At 45.4% G+C, this 24,937-nt stretch overlaps 1 protein-coding gene across 2 annotated transcripts in view; it reads left to right on the top strand.

Moving 5' to 3' along the window:
• frmd4a (FERM domain containing 4A) overlaps positions 1 to 24,937 on the top strand; it is a 559,644-nt gene that overhangs the window by 458,206 nt on the left and 76,501 nt on the right. For both annotated transcript variants that reach the window (XM_041203005.1, XM_041203004.1), the window contains exon 11: positions 7,833 to 7,919. In XM_041203005.1, coding sequence (XP_041058939.1) covers positions 7,833 to 7,919 — 87 coding nt within the window. The remainder of the gene's footprint in view (positions 1 to 7,832; positions 7,920 to 24,937) is intronic.

Below are 24,937 nucleotides of genomic sequence, written 5' to 3'. Positions count from 1 at the left end.
CTCGCCGAGCATCGCCTTCCAGGTCCTTTGCCTTTCCGGGATGTCCAGGTGAACGCGCACGTTCCCTGCCTTCCTGAGAATCCCACCCCCATCCACATTGACCTCCATGACCTCCACCTTCCCACCCCGAGGGTCCTTGTCTGCCTCCGAGTACCCACCAACCACCCTCGCTGTCCCTTCTACTACAAGCATTGCCCCCTCAAGCTCCCACCCTACCAGTTCACTCTGCCCTCTCTCATCCACACCATTCCCTCCTACCACGCCTACCCGCAGTTCCCAGGAGGCCATCATCGACTCCACAGACCCCTCCCTTGCACGTTCACCTGGACATTGCCCCCACCCTTACTCCCTCCTCAACATACTCCTTCCTCACCCTTACTCTTTCTCCATCCTTACTTCCTCCTGCATCCAGACTTCTCCCTTCCCCCGGACTCCTGTCCCCACCACCCACCATCTCCTTCCTCCCCCGAAAGTCCTGCCACCCCAAATTCCTTCCCCCCCCCCCCCCACCAAAGTCCTGCCCCCCTCCAAACTCCTTCCCCCCTCTGAACCCCCTTACTCCCCCTTTCAACTACCTCCCCAGTTGCCACATTCCTCCCCGTTCCACCCTCCTCCCCCATACTCCCTCCGCCACCCTCGCATCCTCCCCCCCCGACACCTTCCTTCCCCCACTCCCAACCTCACTCCCCCAACACCTTTGTTCCCCGCCTCCCAACCTCACCACCCACCCTTCAACACCTCCCTCTCCCTGTCAAACCTAGACCTTCCTCTCCACCCCCTCACCGATCATCTGTAGCAGCCCATGGCCAAGACCCTTACGTCCCAGAGCAGACCCCAGACATCAACGGTGACCTTCCATCCTCCATGAGTTGCTTCGTGGTGGACCCATGTCCATGAGGATCCATCAAGTGCGTGACGCCCGTGTTCCTCCAGAGTCCGGTAGCTGTAAGGCTCCAGCATCTTCTGCTCCTCGGATGTCCACGATCTGAGCGAGGCCCTAACCAAGCATCCTAACCTCTGCATGTCACACCTGTCAAGACATGTTCTGGGCCATTGTGTTTTCCCACTGATGTCCCGGGGTGGTCCAACTTGGGGGGATGATTCCAGTGAGCGGAGCTTTTAATTATATGCAGATGTAGTAAATGATGTTCCCGGTGTGCGGTGGTGTGGAAGTTGGCCCGCCATTGACAGGGGGAGCGGACAATTGCAAACTGGTTTCACCCCTCCTTATCTCTGTTACACTCTCCAGCCCTATCACTCTCTATTCCTCCAACTCGGGTCTCTTGTTAATTTCCCAATTCCTTTGTTCCACCATTTGCACTAGTGCCTTCAGCCATCTTGAGCTGAAGCTGTGAACTTCCACCCTGAACTTCTTTACCTCGCAATCTTTCTCTTCTCTTTTAAGAACCACTTGAGAACGTATCCTACTTGACCAAACTCTCAGCCGTTCCTCCCAATATCCCTCCCCCCCCACCTCTTTGTCTCACGTTACTTTTTGACTGATGTTAACACAAGTTGTTGCTGCTTGAAAGTTTTTAACTCATGTTCAGTGAAAGACATTGAGATTTTAAGAGGTAAAACTCTTAGATATTTATATCTGTTCTATTTTTCTCTGGAAATATCAGTGCTGATATATTGCTCACCACTTACACATCTTCCGTGGAAGGGTGGGTCCTTTTTGTTGGATAATTAGATGAATTATCTGCTTCTGTTATTCCGTTGGCCAGGATTCACTGGGACTTAGAACACTTAGGGGGCCTGTTTGTGGTTGGTTTGACTTGACAGTATCCACAAGGCAATTACTTGGAGCTCCTTACACGCTATTACTGAGCATCATTGACTTACTCAGACAGCTGAGGATGATAAATGCTTTGGCATAGCTGCACTCCACGTTGACCTCAGGGTTGAGGTCACAGAGTTCCCACCTCCAGCTTTCACACTACTTTGATAAAGTTCATTTATATGTTGGTGTTAAATGAATGAAGAAGATTGTTAGATTGTCCGCTGCAGTGCCAGACTTCTTCCTCCTTTCAATGGGTTTCAGATTACAAATACACCCATTTCCTTCCCCCCTAACTATGTTAATTGTATGGCCGTCTTCAATGTGGAACTTGTCAATAATATCAGTGCCTGTTTAAATTTCTCTTGTTACTGGCAGATTTCCATAGTGTTCGTCGACATTTGCACTCATCTGCTTTCAGGTTCAAATTACTCTCTTCATAATGCTCATAGTACTTCATGTTATTTTTTAATGGTAACCGTGTACTCTTATATTACTAATGTACCTCAGTGAGTGCTATTTTCAGTGCCATGTATGTCACTGCTGACTCATTATCACTCATAAAATATTAACCCAGTAGCTTGAAAAGTATTAGAAAGAAAAACTTGCATTTTTATAACACCTTCTCATTAGAGAATCATTGGGAACTATGAACAAGGAGCAGAAGTAGACCATTCAGCCCCTCAAGCCTGCTGCACCTTTTAATAAGATCATGGCTGATCTGAAATCTGCATCCTGCCTACCGCCAATAACCTATCAACCCCTTGCTTACCAAGAATCCGTCCACCTCGGCCTTAAAAGCATTCAAAGTCTCTGCTTCCACCACCTTTTCAGGAAGAGAGTTCCAAAGACTCACAATCCTCTGAATAAAAAAATTTCACCTCATCTCTGTTTTAAATGAGCGACCCCTTCCTTTTAAACAGTGACCCCTAATTCTAGATTTTTCTACAAGAGGCAACGTCCTTTCCATATCCACCCTGTCAAGACCCCTCAGGATCTTATATGTTTCAATCAAGTCGCCTCTTACTCTTCTAAACTCCAGTGGATACAAGCCTAGTCTGTCCAACCTTTCCTCATAAGGCAACCCATTCCAGGTATTAACCTGGTAAACCTTCTCTGAACTGCATCCAATGCATTTATATCCTTTTTTAAATAAGATGACCAATACTGTATCTCTTTTTCATTTGCTTTTGGGATGCAGACATCGCCATTAAGACCAGCACTTGTTGCCCATCCCTAATTTCCCCTGGAGAAAGTGGTGGTGAGCTGCCTTCTTGAACCACCGCTGTCCATGTGGTGTAGGTACATCCACAGTGCTGGTAGGGAGGGAATTCCAGGATTTTGACCCAGCGACGGTGAAGGAACGGTGATATAGTTCCGAATCCAGATGGTGTGTGGCTTAGGGGGAGCTTCCAGGTGGTGGTGTTCCCATGTGTCTGCTGCCCTTGTCCTTCTAGGTGGTAGAGTTTGCGGGTTTGGAAGGTGCTGTTGAATAAACCTTGGTGAGTTGCTGCAGTGCAGGTAACAAAAATGTGGAATTAGTAGGAATTATATCCTTGTTGCATATTGAGAGAATCTACACTGAGATGAAGATTACCGGAAACAGCTCCTCTGACATGTCCTCCTTCTTCCTTAACCGAGGTTTTCCACCCATGGCCGTTGACAGGGCCCTCAACCGTGTCCGGCCCATCTCCCACGCATCCGCCCTCACGCCTTCTCCTCCCTCCCAGAAACATGATAGGGTCCCCATTGTCCTCACTTATGACCTCACCAGCCTCCACATTCAAAGGATCATCCTCCGCCATTTCCGCCAACTCCAGCATGATGCCACCACCAAACACATCTTCCCTTCACCCCCCCTATCGGCATTCCGTAGGGATCGCTCCCTCCGGGACACCCTGGTCCACTCCTCCATCACCCCCTACTCCTCAACCCCCTCCTATGGCACCACCCCATGCCCACGCAAAAGATGCAACACCTGCCCCTTCACTTCCTCTCTCCTCACCGTCCAAGGACCCAAACACTCCTTTCAAGTGAAGCAGCATTTCACTTGCATTTCCCCCAACTTAGTCTACTGCATTCGTTGCTCCCAATGTGGTCTCCTCTACATTGAAGAGACCAAACGTAAACTGGGCGACCGCTTTGCAGACCACCTGCAGTCTGTCTGCAAGAAAGACCCAAACCTCCCTGTCGCTTGCCATTTTAATACTCCACCCTGCTGTCTTGCCCACATGTCTGTCCTTGGCTTGCTGCATTGTTCCAGTGAAGCCCAACGCAAACTGGAGGAACAACACCTCATCTTCCGACTAGGCACTTTACAGCCTTCCGGACTGAATATTGAATTCAACAACTTTAGGTCATGAGCTCCCTCCCCCATCCCCACCCCCTTTCTGTTTCCCCCTTCCTTTTTTTTCCAATAAATTATAAAGATTTTCCTTTTCCCACCTATTTCCATTATTTTTAAAAAAAAACAAAAAACACCCCCACTAGAGCTATACCTTGAGTGCCCCACCATCCATTCTTAATTAGCACATTCGTTTAGATAATATCACCAACTTTAACACCTATGTGTTCTTCTGTACCATTGTTGTTGACATCTTTTGACGATCTGCTTCTATCACTGCTTGTTTGTCCCTACAACCACACCCCCCCCCACCTCTCTCTCTCTCTCTCTTTCCGCCCCCCACACACACACCTTAAACCAGCTTATATTTCAACTCTTTCTTGGACTCGAACTCAAGTTCTGTCGAAGGGTCATGAGGACTCGAAACGTCAACTCTTTTCTTCTCCGCTGATGCTGCCAGACCTGCTGAGTTTTTCCAGGTAATTCTGTTTTTGTTTTTGTCCGTGCTGACTCTCTCAGTCTCTGGAATTCCAGTGGTATTTTAAGTGACGTTCTGAGACTCTCAGCTTGGTTGGTATCAACTGCTCACATGTGAATTCACCACAAGTTACTAGCCTGGTTTACTGATGAGCTGCAGCCTTTTTGGTCTTTCTTCACTGAATTGTTCTTAGACCACACCTGGCAAGTCTTTTACATCGATTGGTGCCCCCTCAGCTACTGAGTAACCACTTCCCACACCTTCCCCCTGATGCTGAGGGTGGGGGAGTTCATTTCCTGTCGTGGCCCCTTCCACCAACCAAACCCACCTGATAAATCCAGGTTTTCTCATCCTTTTTTAGACATGATCCATTTTCCAATGACACTCTTGCCTATCTTATTGTGACCTCTCTCTTGATGATGCCATGGCTTGCTGCAAGTTGTTGAAACCCTGGCGGAGCTGAACGTGGGGAGGGACTCGTTTGATGGGATGTGCAGATGCTGCCACAATTCTGAATCAACTGCTGGAATTCCCTCACTATAACTCTCCGCCTCTCTCGAGCTCTATTTACTCCTTTATGGCTCGCCTTGCAAACTCTTTGACCAATGTTATGACACAGCATTTGGTAAAGGCTGAATTGTTTAAACTCCGGAGGGAAACTTGAACAACTGTCATAACCTATATTTTCAACTGGTACATTTGAGATACAGCTCTGAACTCAGGAGTAAGACCACCAAGCCTCAAGAGGGTTTTTATATAAAACTAAATTAAGCATTTATTAACTTATCAATAAATTAAACACATACATATGTCTATAAATTACTACCATAATAACTTTTAAACAAATCCCCAAATTAATCACTCCCAGGTAAATCTTTACCAAGAAAACAATAACCCATAGACTTTAAACAGTCTTCAGGCAAAGCACATTTGACCTTATGAATTCAAAATGAGGTTCCTTGCAGTTTGGTTCCTTTGCAGACGCAGTTTTAGGCTTACAGGCTGGTTAGATCTTAAATGCCTCTGACTCTCTCACACACAAACTCCTTTCTGTTTATACCTAGCTTTTCCTTTGAATATAAATTTTCCATGGTATCACTAGGCTTTTGATGTCACATCTTCTAACAATAACATTTTCATTTCATTAATTTTATTAGTAATATAAACACATTGCTTGGTGTCTCCTAGCTAGGTACAGGATTTTACCCATTTTTTTTTGAATGGTTTAGTCAATGAATACAGATTTACACTTTACCTTCTCCTCCTTATGTTTACTTAATTAACATCTCAAAACTACTAGACATCAAAGCACCCAGACTAGCTGTCTTTAATCCAGTTAAGACACACAGTCAAACACATAGACGCAGGCAGGAAGAGGTTTCAGACAGTGACTAAAATAAAAAAAACCAGCCAGACCTGCTGAGTTTTTCCAGGTAATTCTGTTTTTGTTTTAAAAAATTTTAAAGCTCATTTTCCACATGACCCTGTTCATGTGGCAGAGTCAAACGTGGGGACATGTTTTCCTTACTTTTGAAATCTTCATTTTTCAGGTTAAAAATCTTCAGCTCCTAGAGGCAGCTCTGTGCCCTCAGTGAGCGCACCCCCTGCGCAAGCGCAGACTTCAGCGCTCGCGCTCCTCCCGCACCCCCCCCTCCACGCCCCCGGCAGTACTGAGGTCATCAGCGTGTGCGTTTCATGCTGACCGCCCGTTAATTGGCCAGCCAGCGTGAAATCGCGGTCCGGGCCCAATCGTGGGAGGCGGAGACTTGCGCTGCCGCACCCGAACTCGGGCCCATCGGCCTGACGAGGGGTAAATCCCCCCCCATCGCCTCGCTCTCTTTCTTTGTATTCATCGTTCTGGCATTCACACCTTCTCTGTCATATCTTTACTTGTCCCATTACCACTCCTGGGCCCCGATCACAACTCTTTTGTCATTTAACCCCCACTGTCTTCCACCCAATCGGATCTTCACTTCCCCCCACCACACCCCCCCCCCCCCCCCCCACCCCACCCCACCGCCCCCCTTTCACCTGCTCAAAACCATTTCTCACTTTCCCAGCTCTGCAGGAAGCTCACAGGCCTGAAGTGTTGCCTGGGTCGTCCGTTCTGGAGTCTAAGCTCGGTGGCAGGTGTTTGAAGTGGGAGCAGTTTCGGCTCGAGATGACTGACCCATACGCGATCCTGTACCATTCAGATCACCCACAAGGAGCTCACCGATTCTCCCGGAGGGGGTGGGCAGGAAATGACCGTACCCGCCGTTACCTCATGAGGTCAAAGGTCCAGGTGCCATATTTGGAGGGCACCCGGACAGCCTGCATCAGCCCTTCCACCTTTGCGCGGCCAGCCTTCCCCCCTCTTCCTTGGTCATCCTCCACCCAACATGCACTGTCACCACCCAGTCTCCAGTCTCAAGCACAGGTTGGCATTTACAGACGACCCCCTCCCCTCCCCCCCCACCCAAAGAGAACAATGCAGCAGCAACTCACCGTTAATCATGGAGGAAGTCAAATTCACCAAGTGCATGGCATTGATGTGCAACGGTAAAAGTGAACGTTCTAATTTCTCACTAATTTGGAGAGGGAGCCTAACTCCAGCGAGGTTGCCCTTTAATGTGAGCATGCATGACATGTTAGCACGTGCAAAAGGTCTTCCCGACATTGTTCGCTGGGAAGCTGGCCTTTAACGTCACAAGAACTGAATTCCTGACGTCCATCCCACTATCAGGAGACTGCTTTTTTGGCCTCATGCCAAATTAAGTTTCCCTCCATTCGCCAGGCTTCATCCTGCCGACGGAACAGGAATATTCCGCCTGTTAACCCCGTTTCTCTCCCCACAGATGCTGCCTGACCTGCTGAGTATTTCTCGCCTTTTCTGCTATTCTATTATTGAGAAAAACCATAAGTCTTTTAGGAGAATTAATCTAAAAAAAAATGTCCTAATTTGAAACTTGCGGATGCGGTGAAGTTCGCTGTCTCACTTAACTTTGTTCTTCTCCGCCGATGCTGCCAGACCTGCTGAGTTTTTCCAGGTATCTCTGTTTTTGTTTCACTATTTCACTGCTTTGCCTGAACAATCTGGAGTAGTTAGCAGTTTCACCCCATATACCTACTTAACTCCATTTGGTGCAATGGACTCTGTCTTCCCCTAGTTTTTCTAGGATTTAGTGGCTTACTCTTGTTTTAAAAGATAAGTTATGTTGAGTGCTGAAGTGTCGTGCTTTATCTTGTAGGACAAACAAGGGATCCCCTGGTGGCTGGGACTGAGTTACAAAGGAATTTTTCAGTATGATTACCACGATAAAGTGAAGCCCAGAAAGGTAAGAGGAAAAGCTCATATGTTGCTATAAATTGTAGAGCCGTGCTTTGTCATTATGTATATTAATAATAACATGCAAATTCACTTGTCTAATGAACATGACGAATTTAATTATGTAAATTATTTAAATTGTGAATGCAGTGACTTTTTCTTAAATGAGTGGATCTGCAGAGATGTCACTGTTGATTTTCTCTCCCCTGAGAGTTCACACCATGTTGACGGAAGTCAGATGAAACCTAAGACTTTTTAAAAATTTGTTCAGGGGGATGTGGGTGTCACTGGCTAGTCCAGCATTTACTGCCCATCTCTAATTGTCCTTGAGAAGGTGGTGGTGAGCTGCCTTCTTGAACCGCTGCAGTCCATGTGTTGAAGATACACCCACAGTGCTGTTAGAGAGGGAATTCCAGGTTTTTGACCCAGCGACAGTGAAGGAACGGCGATATATTTCCAAGTCGGGTTGTCAGGTTTGTGGCTGGAAGAGGAACCTTCAGGGGGTGGTGTTCCAGTGTGTCCGCTGCCCTTGTTCTTCTAGGTGGTAGCAGTTGTAGGTTTGGAAGGTGTGAACAGTATGAAAGACACAGAGGGCGCATAATTCTTGAACTGCGTTCAAGGGAACTTTTTTTAGCCAGAATGCAACAATCCCAACGAGAAAGGGAGCAACTCTAGATTTCGACTTAGGAAATGAAACTGGGCAAGTGGGGGACCACTTTGGAGATGGTGACGATAATATAGTTAGATTTAGCGTCATTATGGAAAAGGAGATAGCTAGAACAGGAGTAAAAGTTCTAAATTGGGGGAAGACAAATTTTGCAAAGCTGAGAGGTGAGCTGGTGAGAGTGGACTGGGTACAGCTGTTAGAAGGAAAAACTGTGTCAAATCAGTGGGAGGCATTCAAAGGCGAGATTCTATGGGCACAGTGTAGACATGTCCCCACAGAGAAAAAAGGGCCAAATCTAGAGCCCCCTGGTTATCCAGAAGCATACAGGATAAGATAAAGCAGAAAAAGAAAGCTTATGACAGTCACAAAAGATTTAATACTGTAGAAAGCCTAGAGTATAGAAAGTACAGGGGTGAAGCAAAAATGGAAATTGGGAAAGCAAAGAGAGGACATGAAAAAATGTTGGCAGGTAAAATCAAAAAAAACCCTAAGATGTTTTACCAGTACTTTAAGAGCAAGCAAATAACTAAAGAAAAGGTAGGGCCTATCAGAGATGTACATGGTAACTTGTGTGTTGATGCTGAAGATGTGGGCAGGGTTCTCAATGAGTACTTTGTCTCTGTCTTCACTAAGGAGAGGGTGATGCAGACATTCTAGTTAAAGAAGAGGAGTGTGAAACGTTAGATACAGTAAGCATAATGAGAGAGGAAGTACTGGAGGGACTGGCATCCTTGAAGGTGGATAAATCACCAGGATTGGATGGATTGTATCCCAGGCTGTTGAAGGAACCCAGGGAGGAAATAGCGGATGCTCTGAGGATCAATTTCCAGTCCTCACTAGATACAGGCGAGGTCCCAAAGGACTGGAGGTCCCTGAACAGTGTACTATTATTTAAAAAGAGTGCGAGTCTGACTTCATTGGTAGGCAAATTATTGAAAACAATTCTGAGAGACAGGGTAAACTGTCGCTTAGAAAGGCACCGATTGATCAAGGATAGTCAACATGGTTTTGTTAGGGGAAGACCATGTCTTACAAACATAATAGAATTTTTTGAGAAAGTAACAAGGAGGATTGATGAGGGTAGTGCAGTGGATGTTGTCTACAGGGATTTCAGTAAGACATCTGACAAGGCCCCACATGGCAGACTGGTGAAGAAAGTGAGATCTCAGGATACAGGGGAAGGAGGCAGGTTGGATCCAAAATTGGCTCAGTGACAGGAAACAAAGGGTGATGGTTGATGAATGCTTTTGCGAATGGAAAACAGTTTCCAATGGTATTCCACAGGGCTCAGTGTTGGGGCCCTTGCTGTTTGTTGTATATATTAATGATTTAGACTTAAATGTGGGAGGCATGATTGGGAAATTTGCAGATGACACAAAAATTGGCCGCATAGTTGATAGTGAAGAGGGTAGCTGTGAACTCCAGAATTAGATCATAAAAGCAAAATACTGTGGTGCTGGAAATCTGAAACAAAACCAAAAACAGCAGTTCTGATGAAGAGTCATACGGACTGGAAATGTCAACTGTATTCCTCTCTGCAGATGCTGTCAGACCTGCTGAGTTTTTCCAGAATTATATCAATGGTTTGGCTGAGTGGCCGGAGAAATGGCAAGTGGAATTCAGTCTGGAAAAGTGTGAGGTAATGCATTTGGGGAGGGCAAACGAAGATAAGGAATCCTCAATAAACAGGAAGTTATTGAGAGGGGTTGAGGAAGTGAGAGACCTTGGAGTGCATGTCCACAGGTCCTTGAAAGTGGCAGGACAGGTGGACCTGGTGGTCAAGAAAGCGTATGGAATGTTTTCCTTTATTGGACGAGGTATTAAATACAAAAGCAGGGATGTAATGAAGGAACTGTATAAAACACTGGTTAGGCCACAGCTGGAATTTTGTGTGCAGTTCTAGTCATCACATTACAGGAAGGACATAATTGTTCTGGAGGGAGTGCAGAGGAGATTTACAATAATGTTGCCAGGGCTTGTAAATTGCAGCCATGAGGAGAGATTGGATAGGCAGGGGTTGTTTTCCTTAGAACAGAGGAGACTGAGGGGTGACCTAATTGAGGGGTACAAATTTATGAGGGGGCTAGATATGGTAGACAGGAAAGACTTGTTCCCCTGAGCTGAGGGGTCAATTACCAGAGGGCCATAGATTAAAGGTGATTGGTAGAAAGAATAGAGGGGACATGAGGAAAAACTGTTTCACCCAGAGGGTGGTGGGCATCTGGAATTCACTGCCAAGTTGGTGGTTGAGGCTGAAATGCTCAACTCATTTAAAAAGGTACCTGGACCTGCATCTGAAGTGCTGTAACCTGCAAGGCTATGGACCAGGTGCTGGAAAATGGGGATTAAAATGAGCGGCTAGTTTCCTTTTTCTATTTTTGGCTGGCACAGACATGATGGGCTGAATGGCCTCTTTCTGCACCGTAACTTTTCTATGGTTCTATGATCAGATATGGAGAACTCAGTACAGCTTGTAGATCAAAATGTGTGCTGAAAGTTACTGTAGGTAGTGCAAGTGCCAAAGCAAGTCCAGTGTCTGGACTGGTGGGTATAACATGTACACCTTATTGCGCAATGGTTTGTTTTGGCCATAAATACTTGTTGCTATCTGGAACAATAGATGGTTGTAAATCAGAGCAGAATAGCGTTAGTATTTTTTATTAAAGCGTGTTAGTAGCGCATGTAAGATTTGGTTAGCAGGTCGATTTTTATTTGTATCACTGACTTTGACCTGCTGCAGAAATATTTGACGAAACTTTACACACGCTATGTAATATGCCAGAAATAAGTCGGAGATCCTAATGCATTTCCTATAGTTTCTGACGTGTTTGTGGTCAGGATGTGGTGGTGTTGTTTGACCTTGCTTACTTTAACACAGGAGGTGTTTTTATCTTGAGTGGTACAGATGTGTGTGGTGACAAATCTACCAGGAATGTTTTGCTAAATCACTGTAGTGTCATCACTTGAACATATCAAGATTTGTTTCCAACGAAGCACATCGATCTTCGTTTTGTTCTTGTTGAGTCATTCGACTAACTGGAGCAAAGTTCCGAAAATGGGATTATAATTACTGGAACATATGGGAAACTCCCTACTTTTATTTCATTGCTGTTTAATAAGTTACCAGCCACATGTGGCTGATCAGAACTCCAGATGTGGCTAACATAATAGCAAATAAAAAATGAGTAATAGGCACCAAAGTTGGGCATGTGATTGCAGTGCTCACATATGAAATTCTTAGGGGCCTTGATGGAGTAGATGCTGAAAGAATGTTTCACCTGACTGAGGAATCTAGAATATAATCTCAGAATAGGGAGTTGGCCATTTAGGACTGAGATGAGGAGAGATTCCTTCACTCAAATCATTGTGCATCTTTGAAGTTCTCTACCACAGAAAGCAGTGAATGCTCAGTCATTGAATATATTCAAGGCAGGGATTGACAGATTTTGATACTAAGGGAATTAAGGGATAAAGGTCACAGTTTCAAAATAAGGGGTCGTCCATCCAGGTCAGGGAGGAGGAACAACAATTTTCTCCCGGAGAGTTGTGAGACTTTGGGATTCCCTTCCTCAAAAAAGGTGATTGAGGCAGAGTCCTTGAATATCTTCAAGGCAGAGCTAGATAGATCCTTGATAAGCCAGGGGATGAAGGGTTATGAGGGGTAGGCAGGAATGAGGTTGAGGTTACATTCAGATCAGCCACGATCTTATTAAATGGCGGAGCAGGCTCGAGGGGCTGAGTGGCCTAGTCCTGCTCCTAATTCGTATGTTTGCATGATATGGGGAGAAGGTGGGAAGGTGCAGTGGAGGTAGGAGATCAGCCATGATCTTATTGAATTGCAGAGAAGGCTCGAAGGGCTGAATGGCCTGCTCCAGCTCCTATTCCTTATGTTCTTGTGCACGACATATGAATGTGTTCATTTTTTGTGTGTTTGGTAAAACAGTAATATGAAAAGTAATGCGTGTGAGTTTTTTTGATCAGTTATGCATTTACTTGGTCACTGAATGTTGGTAGCTGTTTGTGAAGTGAATATACACAGAATGAAGTACATTTACCCGTATCGTGTGTGTTTTTGTAAGGTGTTTTCTACGAAAGTTAGTGCCTGTGGCCAAAAAGGTTTGGTTGTAGCTGTAGCTGTTGCCTGTCAGCAATCTATATCGTATAGCTCAGGTCTACGTGATGTAGAGAGAGGTGGTCTTGTGGTGCACTGGGTAGCATCCCTGCCTCTGAACCCAGAAGTTTCAAATTCAAATCCCACTCCAGCACTTCATGGCCAGACAGGATTGAATATCAACCTGTAAATCCTTCCAACATGTGCCAGTATTATGTAATAAGAGCTGGAGAGATTCTATTCCTAGGTGTAGACTATGACGTGCATATAAAAGTGCATGTTGCCACAGCAGCTTTGAACCTCTTGAGTAAATCATAATAGACATGGGGCCGGATTTTTAGGTTGGTATGATCAGCGCTGCCCTGGGTAGGGGGCGGGAGGAGGACGAGCGCTGAAGGCAGCGTGGGCGCAGGGGAGGGCGAAATGAAAGCTCCCTGAAGGCAGAGAGCTGCTTCGGGGAGCTGAAGAATCCAAAAGCCATAAATAAAAATTTTAAAATACCAAAACAAAATGCCGGCGCAACACTAGCCGACACCTGAGCGTAGACATTCTAAAAATTCTGTGCGTAGATTTTTTTTTTAATTTAATAACGGAAACCTTATCCTGCCCTTGGATGAGGTTTCCTGAAAAATGCAAAGGCCGCCTGGCCGATTCACCCGCCCGCCAACCGTAATGTTGGATGGGCAGAGAAAATCCCCGGTTTAATTGCGCCGTTAATGGGCTTAGCAGCCCTCTTAATTGTCGGCGGGTGTGCTTCCAATGTTTGGCAAGCACCCGCCGACTGAAATGTTGCACAATTCCGCAATGAGGTCGGGACGCTCACCTGAGGTCGTCATGCGCTATTCTACACGCGAGTGGGTTGGGCGCGCCCCCATCGCTCAGTGAAAAATTCTGGTCATGATGTGGAAATACCTGAACTGTGATCCAGATCTTAAAGGGATCCACATGCCTTCTGCTCCTCTTTGGTTTGCCAGACACTTCCAGACGATGATAATGTTACTTTCACCTCAGTGAATCTAAATTGGAAACCGTTTTCTCGGTCAAGGGGCCTGCAACAGCTGCATTATTCCCTGATTATTCTGTGTTGCATTCTGCTTCAGATATTGCATGTGCTGCACCCTTCCAGGATTCTGCTACAGTTCCTATGGAACAGGCGGAGGCCATTCAGCCCCTCAAACTTGTTCCGCTATTCAATCAGAACATAGCTGATAAGTAACTTAACTCCGTTTACCTGCCTGGCTTCCATACCCCTTCATACCCTTACCCAACCAGTACCTAACAGTCACAGTTTTGAAATTTTGAATTCACCGAGCTTCAACAGTATTTAGAAGGGGAGATGGATTCGGCCAATTGCATTCTGTCCCAGTTGCATTAGACTACCTCCGGGGCCCACTGGAGTGGCGGTTTTTCGTTCGACCGTTTGGAGACAAAACACTGCAGACAGGAAGGATAAATGGCCACTGGTAGCACCAGATTCTGGCTCCCCGGCTACACATGTCTGTCACACAACGCTCCACGCCCTCATAGACTTGCCATTCCCATCAGCAGAGACTGTGACAACATCGAGAGTTGTTATTTTTGTTTTGCCTTCAAGCTGTGGGTATTGCACACAATGCCAAATTCATTCTCCATCCCTAGTGGGTAAGATAAGATCCTAAGAAATAGGAGCAGGAGTCAGCCATTCGGCCCCTCAAGCCTACTCCGCCATCTGATAAGATCATGGCTGACCTGGTTTTGATCTTAATGCCACTTTCCTGCCTCTCCCCCATAACCTTTGACTCCCTTGTCAATCAAAAATCTGTCTAACTCAGCCTTCAATATATTCAATGACCCAGCCTCCACTGCTCACTAAGTAAGCAAATTCAGACAATCAACCCTCTGAGAGAAGAAATTCCTTCTCATTTTCATCTTCAATGGGCGACCCCTTATTTTTAAACTGCGCCTTGAGGTGTTCATTCATAAGCATTATTTTGTAACTAGGTGGCTTAATTAGGAGGGTCAATTGGAGTCACTCCCAATGATCCACCTTCTTAATTATCCATCAGAAGAGTATGAAGATGGAAAAATGATTACAGAGTCCTAGCGTCAGTCTGAAGTAAATTGGCCTGGCAAATCAAAAAAAATTCACTTTGTTAATTTTGCTGTGCTTAGTTTTATTCCAGTGCTTAGGGGTATCCCTGTAACAATAATTTGTATTCATATAGCATCTTTAACACAATAAAACGCTGCACAGCACTCACAGAAGCCTTATAAAGCAAAATTTAACACTGAGCCCAATAAGACAATATTAAGACGGATGACTAACAGCATGATCAATGAGCTAGGTTTTAAGCATTTAAGCAGCGTTGTAAAGGAGTAAGGAAACGTAGAGAGACAGAGGTTTAGGGAGGGAATTCCAATGCTTAGGACCCCGGCAGCTGAAGACACAGCCACGAGTGATTAAAATCAAGGATGCTGAAGGGGCCAGAATTATTTGAGTGCAGGTATCGTGAAGCATTGTAAGACTGGAGGAGTTTTTTTTATCCACAGGATTGAGCATCACCTGCTAGGCCAGCATTTGTTGCCCATCTAGCATTGCCCTTGAACTGAGTGGCTTGGTAGACTATTTCAGAGGGCAGTTAAAGTCAACCACATGGCTGTGGGTCTGGAATCACACATAGGCCAGACCAGGTAAAGATGGTAGATTTCCTTCCCTAAAGGACATCAGTGAACCAGATGGGTTTTTACAACAACCAGTGATAGTTTCATGGTCACCATTACTGAACCTATCTTTATATTCCAGATTTATTAATTGTATTTAAATTCCACCAGCTGGAAGTTTCCCTGTGTTGTACTGTGGCCTTGTCTCCTGTTTGTAATAGAGTTGATCTGCAGACAACTTTCTAAGTGGAAACATTGGGTTTATTTACAATAAAGCCAGCAGCAACTACACATGTGCTTTCAACTCCATCTCTATCTCTACACTGACTGTGGAGGTAGCCACTGCTGTTAACATATTGGTTTGCACAGATCATGTGATTTAATCACGGAACAATTTTTGAAGGTACAGTCCAACATTTAACAAAACCACAATTATTACACCCTCTAAGTCACTCACCACCCTGACTTGGAAATATATCACCATTCCTTCACTGTCACCGGGTCTAAATCCGGAACTCAGTCCCTAACAGCACTGTGGGTGTACCTGCACCACATGGACTGCAGCGGTTCAAGAAGGCAGCTCACCACCACCTTCTCAAGGGCAATTAGAGATGGGCAATAAATGCTGGCCTAACCAGCAAAGCCCACAGCCCATAAACGGATTAAAAAAAAATTTGAACCCATGTCCCCAGAGCATTAGCCTGGATCTCTGGATTCCTAGTCCAATGACATTGTCACTAAGCCACCATCTTCCCCCATCACAGAGAGAGACCATGGCAAGACTTGAAAACAAGGATGAGAATTTTAAGATCAAGACATTGCGTAATCAGGAGCCAATGTAGGTCAGTGAGTACGGGGGTACAGATGAAGGGGACTTGGTGCGAGTTAAGGCAGAGGCAGTAAAGTTTGAAATGAGTTAAAGTTTACAGAGGGTGGAATGTGGGAGGCCGGCCATGAGTGCATTGTAATCGTCACGTCTAGAAGTTACAAAGGCGTGAATGAGAGTTTCAACAGCAGATGAGCGGAGACAAAGGCAAAGTAAGGTGGTGGTAGAAAATGTCTTAATGGTCTTAATGATTGGCCTTATATGAGGACCAAGGGGACTGTTATGATTATTTGCCAGCTTCCATTCACCTTCTTCTTAGGTAGTCCATTGGGATCGAAGGTGACTTGTTTCCGCTCCGGATTCTGAGACGGCTGATAAATCCAAGGCATGATCTGCAGACTCTGTCACATGTGGGGCAGGGGTTGGATAGGTGGGTTGTTTACAAGTTAGTACACACTCCCTCTGATGCCTCAGCTTTGCCTCTGCACGTTCCAGACAAAAGTCTCTTGATGTGCTCGGTGCCTCCCCGAATAAACCTTTCCCATGGAGGCCGGTCCACAAGCCAGGGTCTCCCATGAGTCAGCAGGGATGTTTGCCTCTTTTGGGATGCTTTAAGGACATCCCTAAACCACTTTCACTAACGTTCTGGGCATGTCCTGCCATGCCCGAGTTCCAAACAGTTGCCTTGGGAGTCCGGAGTCAGGCATACGAACTTCATGTCCTGCCCAGCGGAGCTGCTTTTGAGTGACTAGCGTCTCAGCGCTGGGCAAGTTGGCTCGGGAGAGGATGCTGCTATTGGATGCTGCTTTTGTGTCATGGGATTTGGAGGATCTTGAAAAGACACCTGTTGGTGGTACATCTCCAGTATGTTGTGCAAGGCTCCGAAGCATATTGGACCATAGGGGTCGCAGCTGCCTGGTAAACCAGGATCTTAGTCTCGGGTTTGAGCTCCTCGTCCTAAAACATTCTTTTCCTAAGTTGATCAAAGGCTGAGCCAGCACATCAGAGGCGTTGATGACTTTTGCCACCTATGTCTGCCTTTGTCGAGAGAGGGCTCCCAAGATACGGAAAACGATCCACATTCTCCAGGATCTCGCTGTTGATCATAACTGATGAGGGCAAGTGCTGTGCTGTTGGAGCTGGTTGGAAGAGGTCATATCCACTGAGGAAACCCCCTCTCTTTAGGCTGGACAGCAGTGGGGGGGGGGGTGGGGTTCCACCCTGCAATATTTGTGGATTCGAACGGCAGGAGTTATCCTATTCAAAAATTGAACGTTTACAACTAGAACCTTCTAGTTTGGAAGCATTTACTTTGTTAAAAACTTAGAAGCCTCCAAAGGGCTGTCAGTGGAATTTTGCTCTATAGAGAGAGCAGTGGTTCTAAATTCAACTTGGAATCTGTGACTAAAATTAGGAGAATCATTTTGAAACCATGTGCAGTGTAGTGTCCCTGAGGAACCAGTGCTGCTGCCAAGGGAACATCTTGAATCCATTAGTGGGCCTGGTTCCTGAAGAAAGTGAGGCTGGGTTGTGCACTGTGACATGTGATCAGCAAACAGGAAGGGATCTCACTTCTTAAGGACTGAGGACATTTGCACTGGGGGATTGAATTGCTTGATGGAGGAGGAGGAGGGGGAGGTGCAGATGAGCCTGGTTGGCAGCTTGTTATGTATCCAGCTTTACAGAATACTGAGAGTTAGGAATGTTTTCCACCGCTCTGTATAGGGCGATGCTAGAATTTTTACTGTCAGTTATTTGGACTGCTATGGGTTTATCTTTACCTGTTCTGTTACCCTTTCTGTCAATTATTATTGAAAGCAATAAAAGGAAAGAGAGACTTGCATTTATATAGCGCCTTTCATGACCACAGGAAATCCCTAATCATTGTTATAGCCAATTAAACACTTTTAAAGTGCTGTCTCTTGTGTAGGAAATGCAGCAGCCAATTTGCGCACAGCAAGCTCCCACAAGCAGCAATGTGATAATGACCTGTTAATCCAGTGATGAAGATTGAGGAATAAATATTGACCAGGACACCAGGGATAACTCCCTTGCTGTTCTTCACAAAAGTGCCACAGGACCTTCTACATCCAGTAGAGAAAAGCAGATGGGACTTCAGCAAGCATTTTACCAGAACAGCAACATGTTCATCAGTGCAGCACTCCCTCCATTCTGCACTGGAGTATTGCCTTAACTTTCATGCTCAATTCCTGGGGTGGGACTATGAACCCACATCCTCCTGACTTTAAACTTAGAGTGCTAACAGCTGAGCCACAGCTGAGAACAGGTTGGAGAGGCTCAATGTCCTTGTCTTCTTCCTTTCTTGTGCCTCACCACAACTGTTTGATGACACCTTTGATAACTTTGAGGTGAGGTTGGCACAGGCTATTTTTTTTCAGGAAATGTTTCCATCCTTCACAATCATTTTGAAACCATTTATATTCACAGTCTGATGTTAGTTAACATTAGGAAAAAGAACAGTCACAAAATATACAACAACGACTCAGCCAGCAAACATCCTTAATCTTCTGCTACATACACCACAGCGGTGAATTCATCCCTCATTCCTGAAATTCAGACAGGAAAACCGGCCTGTGGAATATATGCTGGCAAAAACCTGTCATTCATGCAATTTGCATACAGTTAGTATTTTAATGAAGGATGCATCTGTCTACTTACATTTGCATAAAATTATGAAATAAAATCCTTGCCTTTTCACCTAATGTCACCAAGCTCTGCTTGGAGTGAGTTGCTTTGAGAGTACAGCACCTGCAATATGCACAAGCATATTGAACTACTGAATTAACCTATCGTGGTCATTAATCATTTGTGCTGGTTAATCAACTCGTCATGTCTGCAATGTGAGAAGATGTTTCTCTGTATTTACTATCCCTGGCCTTTTCTTTGAGCACAATTCATTAAGCAGCAGATCATCATTGGTGCTTATTTAACAACAGGAAGCGTGGTTCAAATAGATTGAGCGTGCGACAGAACCTGTATTTACAGCGATACCCGTTCCTTAAGCTCCAGCCTTCGCATATCCTTGTCCCAGTGGCCATTCCTCACATAGAAGGCTGGCAATGAGCTATTCAACAACAGGAGCATCAATTGATGGTCGCTTCTCCCAATTAGCTACACTTTCCAACATGTTGGGTCAGCAGTATGGACCGTGGCCTTACCTTGGCCCAGGTAGAGTGCAACCCATCAACTCGAGTCATTGCCCCAAGTTATATCAACTAATGGTCAAAGAATCAAACCTGGGACCTACTCAGTTCAGCACCACACCCTTTGGCACCCAGCAACACTCAAGAAGCTCAACATGATTTGGATGCGGGGATCCATTGTTAATATTTCCAAATTTGCTGATAGCAGCAAACTGGGTGGGAATGCAATTTATAAGGAGGCTTAAAGAGGATGTGGACAGGTTAAGTGAATGGGCTAGAACACGGCAGGTGGAATATAATGTGAATAAGACTGAAGTTATTCACTTTGGTAGAAAAAACAGAAAGGCAGAATATTTCTTAAATGGTGAGAGGTTGGGAAGTGTGGGTGTCCAAAGGGACCTGGGTGTCCTTGTCCATGAGTCACTAAAAGCTAACATGCAGGTGCAGCAAACAATGAGAAAGGCAAATGGTATTTGCCCTTCATTACAAGGGGATTTGAGTACAGGAGTAAAGATGTCTTGCTGCAGTTATATAGGGCCTTGGTGAGACCGCACCTGGACTGTTGTGTACAGTTTTAATCTCCTTATCTAAGGAGGGATAGAGTTGCCATAGAGGGAGTGCAACAGAGGTTCACCAGCTTAATCCCTGGGATTGAGGGATTGTCGTACGAGGAGAGATTGAGAAGGCTGGTTCTGTATTGCCTAGGGTTTTGAAGAATGAGCAGTGACCTCATTGAAACTTACAAGTTTCTTACAGGGTGCCACAGGATGGATGTAGGTAAGATGTTTCCCCTTGCTGATGAGTCTAAAACCAGGGACATAGCCTCAGGATAAGGAGTAGGCCATTTAAGACTGTGATGAGAAGGAATTTCTTCACTCAGAGGGTGGTGAATCTTTGGAAACTCAATCATTGAGCATGTTCAAGACAGAAAGCGATAGATTTCTAGAGACTATTGACATCAAGGGATACGGAGATAGTACAGGTAAGCGGCATTGAGGTAGATGATCAGCCATGATCTAATTGAATGGCAGAGCAGACTTGACAGGCCAAATGGCCTACTCCTGTTCCTAGGCTCCTATGTTCCTATGTCCTAACACCGTTCAGGACAAAGCAGTCCACTTAATTGGCACCCCTATCCACTACCTTAAACATTCACTCCCTCCATCACCGACGTGCAGTGGCAGCAGTGTGTACCATCTACAAGATGCACTGTAGCAACTCGCCAAGCTTCTTTCAACAACCCCTTCCAAACCCGCAGCCCCTACCACCTAGGCGGACAAGGGGCAGCAGGCAGATGGGAACACCACCAGCTGGAAGTTTCCCTCCAAGTCACTCACCGTCCTGACTTGGAAATATATCGCCGTTCCTTCACTGTCACTGGATCAAAATCCTGAACTCCCTCCCTAACAACACTGTGGGTGTACCTACACCACATGGACTGCAGCGGTTCAAGGAGGCAGCTCACCACCACCTTCTCAAGGGCAATTAGGGATGGGTAATAAATGCTGGCCTACCCAGCGATGCCCACTTCCCACGAGCAAATAAAAAGGTTAATTTACCCACTGACACAGCAGAAGATGAATGAAAACAATTTTGAATATTACCTTTTTCCTTATCCATCTGTCATATGAAGATTCCACTTCTGAGTCTATTTAAAAATGATATTCCTTGGAAATATTAGCAGTGTAATTCTTGGTATTGCTCTGCATTTGCATTACAGACAGCAGTATTTACTCACATCTGTTTTGTTGGTTGCTATGTATGTTTTTAAGCACACTGAGACATTCATTACATCATACATGATTTGGAACACATGTTTTTATTCACTAAGGCTTGATTCTGATATAAAGGTTAGAGCCGGAAGCCACTCAGCTAAATAGTGCAGGCCTGATTATTTCTTTTTAGACTTTGCAGCTGTGAGCTGCTCCCCTGATGTTCTGAGTAGATGTGGAGAATTCGCTGTGCCAAAGGTATCCGAGTGTTTCCCACTGCTCTGCAAGCACCGCGACAGAGCAGAAAGGGCCATGTTCTGGCCAAGTGTCAACCATAGCTCAGTTTGTAGCATTTCCATCCTAACTTTGAAGGTTGTGGGTTCAACCCTGCTTCAGAAACCTGAGTGTGAGTATGGAGGCTGACACCCCAGTGAAATACTGAGGGAACACTGCACTGTTGGGGATGCTGTCTTTTGAATGAGACATTGAACCATTGTGGGCATTAAAGAACTATTTCAGAGAAAAGCAGGGGAGTTCTCCCTGGTGTCCTGTCCAATATTTATCCCTCAATCAACAACCCCAAAGCAGAGTATCTGGTCATTGTCCCATTGCCATTTGAGGGAGCTTGCTTTGGGCTAGTTAACTGTCATGTACCCTACACTACAGCAGTGCCTACACGAAATTGGACATAAAGCTTTGGGGCATCCTGTATCGTAGAAGCCGTTATATAAATGCAAGTCCTTCTTTCAAAGACCAAAAAGACTGAACTGCACCAAGAGAGCAAATGAGGTTGATCAACAAATGCTGAGCAGTCAACAGAGAGGTGACATCAAGTGCAGAATGGGTGGGTCGCGAATTAAGCGAATAACAAACAGACCAGACCACATGTGGAGAATAAAGAGGACTGTCGATAGTCACAGAGAAAAATATCATCAAGTACAGAGCAGTTAACACAGCCAAGGTTGAACAGTTGACTGAAGAGTGTTAGGACTAATGGACGAGATAGATAGAGAGATGGACAATCGGTTTTTTGAAACATCATCAAGCGGTAAATAGTGATGATGATGCAAGTAAAACACATAACCGTAATTCATGACAAAGTTATAGACAATCATTAAAATAAAGTATAAAATAATAAAAGGATTGCACAATTCCAATCATTTCAGTGTACAAATAATTGCAATTATTTGTGTTGCAAAATGCAGGTCTCCTTAATTTAGAGAATAAAATGAACTGAGATGTTGGAGGCAACTTCTGATTCTTGTCAAAGGTCTTCTCTCTGTCATTGGGTGAAATCGAATAGCAGTTGAAGTGGGCCAGGTCCAAACAATCTCTGAAGATGTAACAATTTTGCAAAAATATGAAGCCAGCTGGGTCTATTGTGAACATATCAGGAATTCAGGAGGACCTTTTTAACAGAGAATCAAGAAGGTGGAACTCGCTACCAACGGGAGTAGTTGAGGCGAATAGTACATATACACATAAGAGCGAAAGGAATAGACGATTAAGCTGATAGGGTGAGATGAAGAGGGATGGGAGGATGCTCGAGTGGAGCATAAACACCAGCATGGCCCAGTTGGGCTGAATGGCCTGTTTCTGTGTAATGTTGGAATGTACTTAATGCATGTTGCAAAATCTGTGCAAGTACTTTTTCTGTATATTCATGGGATCAGAACATCACTGGCAAGCCCAGCATTTATTCCCCATCCCTCATTACCCTTGAGAAGGGGGTGGTGAGCTGTCTTCTTGGACCACTGCAGTCCACGTGGTGTGGGTACACCCACAGTGCTGTCAGGAAGAGAATCCCAGGATTTTGACCCAGCGACAGTAAAGGAATGGCGATATATTTCCAAGTCAGGATGGTGAGTGACTTAGAGGGGAACTTCCAGGTGGTGGTGTTCCCAGGTGTCCACTGTCCTTGTTCTTCTGGGTGGCTGAGGCCATGAGTTTGAAAGGTGTTGCCTAAGGAGTCTTCGGTGATTTGCTGCAGTGCATCTTGTAGATGGTACACGCTGCTGCCACTGTGTAACAGTGGTGGAGGGAGTGAATGTTTGTGGATGGGGTGCCCATCAAGTGGGCTGCTTTATCCTGGATGGTGTCCAGCTTCTTGAGTGTTGTGGGAGCTGCACTCATCCAGGCAAGTGGAGAGTATTCCATCACACTCCTGACTTGTGCCAATGCAGCTGGGTGGACAGGCTTTGGGGAATCAGGAGGTGAGTTACTCGTCACAGGATTCCTAGCCTCTGACCTGCTCTTGTAGCCACAGTATTTATACGGCTAGTCCAGTTCAGTTTCTGTTCAATGATAACCCCCAGGATGTTGATAGTGGGGGATTCAGCGATGGTAATGCCATTGAATGTCGTCAAGGGGAAATGGTTAGATTCTCTCTTGTTTTACTCCACCACAACCTGGTGTCCTTTATACAAGCGTGTATACTAGGTTCTGAGCAAAGAGAAATGTGGGAATATTTTTAAATGCAGCTCTCTCCTTCACAGTATTTTCCTTGGAATGGTTTCTGTCTGCAACAGAAACATTCAGAAAGCTTGATCTCTTTTCCTTCCATTTTAATAAAATTACCAGCATGCTACCCCAGCGATATCCTCCCTCATTGGTTTTCATTGTCTGCCCCGAGCTCCCTTTCCTTTATAAAATATTAACTATTTCCCAGCTTATGCATTCAGCAATCTTCTGATCGATCCTGTGTTCCCTGATGGTAGCTCATGGTGCAGTCAGACAAGTGTTTACGCTATTATGAATAAATAAACATATCTGCGCACACATCTCGCCAAGGCTGTGGGACTGAGGGAAACAGCACAGGAAACAGATAATGTCACAGCCGCATATTTCTGAGATTTTTGCACAACCCAGATTTAAAGGATGGGACCTGTGATTCTGAATCTGTGTTTTGAGAAGCCCCCCCACCAAAAAAAAAGGATGACTGGAAATCTACAGTGAAAGTTGAGATGCTGGTGCAACACATCAAAAAAACAAGATGGTATTATGTTCATGTAGCAAACCTTTGTCAAAATCCAGCGGCATGTTTCCACGCTTGTTTCATGACTGCTGCGTTCAACATTTGATTAATTAACAAGACAGCTTTTGAGAGGTCATGGGCATCACGGGGAGGTGATGATGTCGTGGTATTGTCACTGGACTGGTCATCCAGAGACCCACGGTAATGCTCTGGGAACCTGGGTTCGAATCCCACCACAGCAGATGGTGGAACTTGAATTCAATAAAAATCTGGTATTGTCCGGTCTGGAGGTTGTTAGCTATGAGGAGAGGTTGGAGAAACTCGGATTGTTCTCGTTAGAGCGACGGAGATTGAGGGCCAACTTGACAGGAGTTTACAAAATTAGGAGTGGCATGGACGGAGTAGATAGTCAGAAGCTTTTTCCCAGGGTGGAAGAGTCACTTACTAAGGGACATAGATTTAAGGTGAGAGGAGAAAACTATAGAGGAGATGTGTGGGGCAAGTTTTTTTACGCAGAGGGTAGTGAGTGTCTAGAATTCGCTGCCAGAGGAGGTGGTGGAAGCAGGTACGATAGTGGTGTTTAAGAGGCAGCTTGACGAGTACATGAATAAGATGGGAATAGAGGGATACGGACCCTGGAAGTGCAAAATGTTCTGGTTGACGGGCGATATGATCGGCCCAGGCTAGGAGGGCCGAGCGGCCTGTTCCTGTGCTGTACTTTTCTTTGTTCTTCGTTCTTTGTATTGAAAGCCCAAGGCTGACCATGAAACTGTTGTCGATTGTTGTAAAAACTCATCTGGGTCACTAATGCCCTTTAGGGAAGGAAATCTGCTGTCCTTACCTGGTCTGGCCTACATGTGACTCCAGACCCACAGCAATGTGGCTGGCTCTGAATTGCCCTCTGAACAAGGGAGTGTTAGGGATGGGCGATAAA

The sequence above is a fragment of the Carcharodon carcharias genome, chromosome 13, assembly GCF_017639515.1.
Source record: "Carcharodon carcharias isolate sCarCar2 chromosome 13, sCarCar2.pri, whole genome shotgun sequence".
In the NCBI taxonomy this organism is placed as follows: Eukaryota; Metazoa; Chordata; class Chondrichthyes; order Lamniformes; family Lamnidae; genus Carcharodon; species Carcharodon carcharias.
The sequence above is the reverse complement of the archived record's forward strand: the minus strand, read 5'-3'. Positions and strand labels throughout refer to the sequence as shown.